Source organism: Labeo rohita, unplaced genomic scaffold, assembly GCF_022985175.1.
Source record: "Labeo rohita strain BAU-BD-2019 unplaced genomic scaffold, IGBB_LRoh.1.0 scaffold_2685, whole genome shotgun sequence".
Classification (NCBI taxonomy): Eukaryota; Metazoa; Chordata; class Actinopteri; order Cypriniformes; family Cyprinidae; genus Labeo; species Labeo rohita.
In genome coordinates, this window is record NW_026128974.1 from 1 (window position 1) to 5775 (window position 5775).

Below are 5775 nucleotides of genomic sequence, written 5' to 3' on the forward strand. Positions count from 1 at the left end.
AATGTTAAGAGAGAAAATGATGATGATGATGCTGACACGCATAAAGCAGAGACCTCCAGATCCCAGCTGTGTCTATGAGTGATGCATCCATGGGAATCCCTCCTCTTCTCAGCCATGGAGCAGTGACCTCTGACCCTGAGTGAGTATAAAATTGATAAGCAGTGACCCAGGAACATGTCCTACATGGGTAAATCATGTTCTGCATTATATGTGCATTATCCAAATATTTCTCAGATGTCTGCAGTGCATCATTCAACTACACTACCCTGATAGCACACATACATCACGGAGACATCTATTTGGTGTCAGCATTTACATCTGGAAGATGTTTTTTTTAGAGTGTTTGCTCATCTGCAATACGTCTATAGGACATTTCCTATCAGATGTCAAATAGACATATATTAGATGTCTTTAGGGAAGGCAAGGCAAGTTTATTTATGTAGCACGTTTCATACACAATGGTAATTCAAAGTGCTTTACATAAAAGGAAGTAAAATAATCATAAAATAATAATCATGACAATAAAACAAGAAAATTTAAAAACTTTAAAATTATTTAAAAATTGATTTAAAATAAATTAAAAACAGTTAAAAATAGGAAAGGATTATACATAGTGCAATCAGTTTGGACGTAGCACTGTGCTCATTCAGTAAATGCACAGCTAGACAGATTCATTTTGAGTCTAGATTTAAATGTGGCTAATGTTTTAGCACATTTGATCTCTTCTGGAAGCTGATTCCAAATGTGGGCAGCATAATAGTTAAAAGCGGATTCCCCTTGTTTTGTGTGAACCCTTGGTATTTCTAACTGACTCGATCCTTATGATCTGAGTGGTCTGTTAGGTTTATATTCAGTGAGCATATCTACAGTGTATTTAGGTCTTAGGCCATTGAGTGATTTATAAACGAGTAAAAGTACTTTAAAATCAATTCTAAATATAACTGGGAGCCAGTGTGAGGATCTGAGAACTGGTGTAATATGCTCAGATTTTCTGGTTCTATTTAGAATCCTGGCAGCAGCGTTCTGGATGAGCTGCAGCTGTCTAATGGTCTTCTTGGGAAGGCCAGTGAGGAGACCATTACAATATTCCACCCTGCTTGTGATAAAGGCATGGACAAGTTTCTCCAAGTCTTGCCTGGAAGCAAAACATCTAATTCTTGCAATGTTTTTGAGATGATAGTATGCTGATTTAGTTACTGCTTTGACGTGACTACTGAAACTAAGGTCTGACTCCAGAATCACACCAAGGTTCTTGACTTGATTTTTTGTTGTTTGACCCCTAGAGTATGCATTCACCCTGAGAACTTCATCTTTGTTTCCAAATGCAGTGACTTTTACAGTTTTATACAGTTTTCTCCTTGTTTAACTGAAGAAAGTTCTGGCACATCCAGCTGTTAATTTCATCAATGCATTGGCAGAGGGAGTCAATGGGGCTGTAGTCATTTGGCGATAAGGCTATGTAAATCTGGTTATCATCAGCATAGCTGTGACAGGCAATTGGTTCTTTCTCATTATTTGACTTAGTGGGATGTATGTATGTAAGAATGACCTGAACTAATTGAAAGCCATCCCAGAAAGCCCAACCCAGTTTTCCAGTCTCTCTAGAAGAATGTTACGATTGACAGTGTCAAACGCAGCGCTGAGATCTAGTAGTACCAGCACTGATATTTTGCCATAATCAGAATTGAAGCGAATATAATTTATTATCTAATCTTGCCTATAAAAGGAAGATTTGATATTGGTCTATAGTTGCTCAATATGGTGTTATCAAGCTCTTTTTCAGAAGGGGCTTAACAACTGCAGTTTTCAGGAAGTTTGAAATGTCCCAGAAAGAAGTGAGGTGTTCACCACTTCTAAGAGATCTGCTTCAGTTAAACACCCTTTTGAAAAAAAGATGTGGGAAGTGTGTCAAGGTGGCAGGTTGAGGATTTAAGGTGCTGCACTATTTCTTCCAAAGTTTTGCTATCAATTGCTTCAAAAAACAGACATAGTGACTTCTTTTTGAAATTGTGGTCGATTCTGTCTGACCTCTGCATAACTTGAGGATGTGCTAATCACCTTTCTGATATTACTGATCTTCTCGGAAAAGAAGGAAGCAAACTCATTGCATTTGCTGTCGGAGAGCATTTTACTGGGAGTCAGACTTGGGGGGGTTTGTTAGTCTCTCAACAGTAGCAAAAGAGTGTGAGTGTTGTTTATGTTACTGTTTATAAGGTTTGAAAAGAACTTCTGTCTTGCTGTGGCTAGTTCCACATTGAAAGCATGAAGGCTGTCTTTATAGATGCTATAGTGAATTTCAAGTTTCGTCTTCCGCCACATCCGTTTAGCTTTTCTGCATTGTCTTTTCATACTCTGTACTGCTGTTGATTTTCTCCAAGATGATTTTTGTCTTCCAGTTGTCTTACTGACTTTCACAGGTGCAATGTCATCAATGACATTCTTAACTTTTGAGTTAAAGGAATCCAGGAGAAGATCAACAGAGTCTGCAGAAATGCTTGGCACTGAAGATGTAGCCTTCATATATAGCACATTAGGGTTTTCGTTAATACATCTCTTTCTGACAGAGACGGATCTAGATTGAGTGGTAGCAGAGATCAGTATATCAAAGAAAATACAGAAGTGATCAGATACTGCTACATCCTTAATAACAATGGATGAAATCTTTAGACCCTTACTGATGAGTAAATCTAGAGTGTGTCCACGATTGTGTGTGGGTCCATGCACATGCTGAATCAGGTCAAAAGTGTTTAAAACAGTTATAATTTCTTTTGTGGTTTTAATTTCCACTGGTGAAAAAAAACAGCATATGCTGGTAGGTGTGTTTTGATGCTGGGATGCTGGTTAGGTATGTTTTGATGCTGGTTTAAGCTGGTCCTTTGCTGGTACACTGCGTCCCCACTTGTTCTGTAAACATTGCTGAATGTTGCTGCTATCGTAGACACATATCACTGACCTGTTATCAGTTGGTTTTTAGTTCACCTACAGCAGATGGAGGAGGGTTTGGGCCCTGGCGTCGTGGCAGTGGCCGGAGAGCTTTTGAAGGAGATGTTCGTGATTTAAGATGTTTCTGATTTAGAATGCATGTAAAACTGAGATCTTACAGACGTCTGTCAGATGTTTGTACACAGCAGATGCTTTCCAGATCAAGTGATCTTTAACAGACATCTTATAGATGTACGTGTTCTATCTGGGTATGTAGGAAGGTGCTACACAGTATACCAGTGCTACAGTAGCATCATCATACAAAACACTGGCACAAGCACCTGTTTAAAGGACAATTGAGAGTGCTGGGATCATTTCTAATGCATACATACACTGAAGACATTTAAAAACATATTTAGGGTAAACGTCAAAATTCACATTTTGTTTTCCCTTCAAATTAAAATACATTAAGACCTGTTCATTTTGCATAATTATATTCTGATTTTCACCATTCTAAAATAATATGCTGCCTTCACTCTTGTACCCACACGCACACCACACCACACCACACACACACTCAGAAAGCCACATTCTGGAGCACAGAAACTTTATGCTCTTAAGCTCACAGTTGTTCTGTTCATTTCACTGTTTCTGCAGATTGAGAAGAGGAATTGTGAGCCGATCATTGAAGCCCCTTCTGACTCGTTTTGTCTCCTACTGTCAGAATGTCTTCAGGAAGAACAACAGCAAAACAGCCCTGCAGAGTATCAAAGACCAGCACAAAACCAGCATGAAGAAAAGGTATGAGAGCCTATTTGAGGAAATCAAGCTAGAAGGGAATCGAACCCTCCTGAACAGGATCTACACACAGCTCTACATCATAGAGGGGGAAAGTGAAGGAGTAAATGAAGAACATGAGGTTTTACAGATACAGAAAACACCCAGAACACAAGACACTCCAATCTACTGCAATGACATCTTTAAACCCTCACATCAACCAGGATATCAGGAAAAAGACACAATCAAGACTGTTCTTACTAAAGGCATCGCTGGAATTGGAAAAACTGTCTCTGTGCAGAAGTTCATTCTGGACTGGGCAGAAGGAAATGCATGTCAGGATGTAGATTTCTTGTTTGTGCTTCCATTTCGAGAACTGAACTTGATTAAAGATCATCAGTACAGTCTTCACAGATTCCTGCTGAACTTTCATCCTGAACTTCACGATCTGGACTCAAAGATTTATGAGGAGTGTAAAGTTGTTTTCATCTTTGATGGTCTGGATGAAAGCAGAATTACACTGATGTTTTCAGAGGATGAGAAAGTTTGTAATGTGAATGAGTCTTCATCAGTGGGTGTGTTGATGTCAAACCTCATCAGAGGAGAGCTTCTTCCCTCTGCTCTCATCTGGATCACCTCCAGACCAGCAGCAGCCAATCAGATCCCCTCAAAATACTTCAACCGTGTGACAGAAATTCAGGGGTTCAGTGATCTTCAGAAGGAGGAATATTTCAGGAAGAGAATCAGTGATGAGCATCAAGCCAGCAGAATCATTTCACATATTAGAAGATCAAGAAGCCTCCACATCATGTGTCACATCCCCGTCTTCTGCTGGATCTCAGCCACTGTGCTTCAAAACCTCCTGAAACAGGATGACAGTGCAGAAATCCCTCAATCTCTGACTGAAATGTACATCCACTTCCTGCTGACTCAGATTAACAACAGGAATAAGAAGTATGATGGGAGAGATCCAGAGAATCTCCTGAGGTATAACAGAGATGTGATTGTGAAACTTGCTGAACTGGCTTTCAGACAGCTGATGAAGGGCAATGTGATGTTCTATGAGGAGGACCTGATTGAGAGCGGCATAGATGTCACTGACGCCTCAGTGTATTCTGGGATTTGCACTGAGATCTTTAAGGAGGAATCTGTGATCCATCAGAAGAAAGTCTACTGCTTCATTCATTTGAGCTTTCAGGAGTTTCTAGCAGCTTTCTTTTTGTTTCACTCCCATGTAGTCAAGAATGAGGAATCAGTGAAGTCGTTTCTGAATGACGAATATCAGCGTTACAGTTTGGAAAACTCATATGAGCTACTAAAATCAACAGTTAATAAATCCTTAAAGAGTAAAAATGGACACCTGGATCTTTTCCTGCGGTTCCTACTGGGCGTCTCACTGGAGTCCAATCAGAGACTCTTACAAGATCTACTGACACGCACAGTGAACAGCTTAGAGACCATCAATAATATCACACAGCACATTAAAGACAGAATCAAGGGTGATGAACATCTCTCAGCTGACAGATGCATCAGTCTGTTTCTCTGTCTGCTGGAAATGAAGGATCAGACTCTGTACAGAGAGATTCAGGAGTTTGTGAAATCAGAGACTTGCTCAATCAATTGACTTTCTCCATCTCACTGCTCAACAATCGCCTACATGCTTCAGATATCAGAGGAGGTGCTGGATGAGTTTGATCTGAAGAAATACAACACATCAGATGAGGGTAGAAGGAGACTGATACCAGCTGTGGTGAACTGCAGAAAAGCTCTGTGAGTATTAATTTATGTGATTGGAGATAAAAATGAATGTGTTTGTATTGTTGAGACACGGTAATGTTCCTTCATCAAATCATGACATAATAATTTACAGGTAAATCAGAAGCTGTTTGAAGAGGTTAGAAGTGTTGTGAATTTATGTTGGACTTTTAGCATGGTTCACATTTTTATTGTTAGTTAAATACCAGCTGAAGTAATAGTGTTGTCTTCTCTTTGGTGTTTTTATGACCTATGTCCTGCTTATTACTTCACTGTTACACTGATGGACTGAAAGTTCACTGTCAACTCAACATACTGAGG

At 39.6% G+C, this 5775-nt stretch overlaps 1 protein-coding gene across 1 annotated transcript; it reads left to right on the forward strand.

Moving 5' to 3' along the window:
• Positions 1-59: 59 nt before the first annotated feature.
• LOC127159962 (protein NLRC3-like) lies at positions 60-5533 on the forward strand. The gene is made up of 2 exons (XM_051102645.1): positions 60-139; positions 3580-5533. The coding sequence occupies exons 1-2, from the start codon at positions 75-77 to the stop codon at positions 5321-5323; spliced, it is 1809 nt and encodes a 602-aa protein (XP_050958602.1). The 5' UTR covers positions 60-74; the 3' UTR covers positions 5324-5533.
• Positions 5534-5775: the final 242 nt, after the last annotated feature.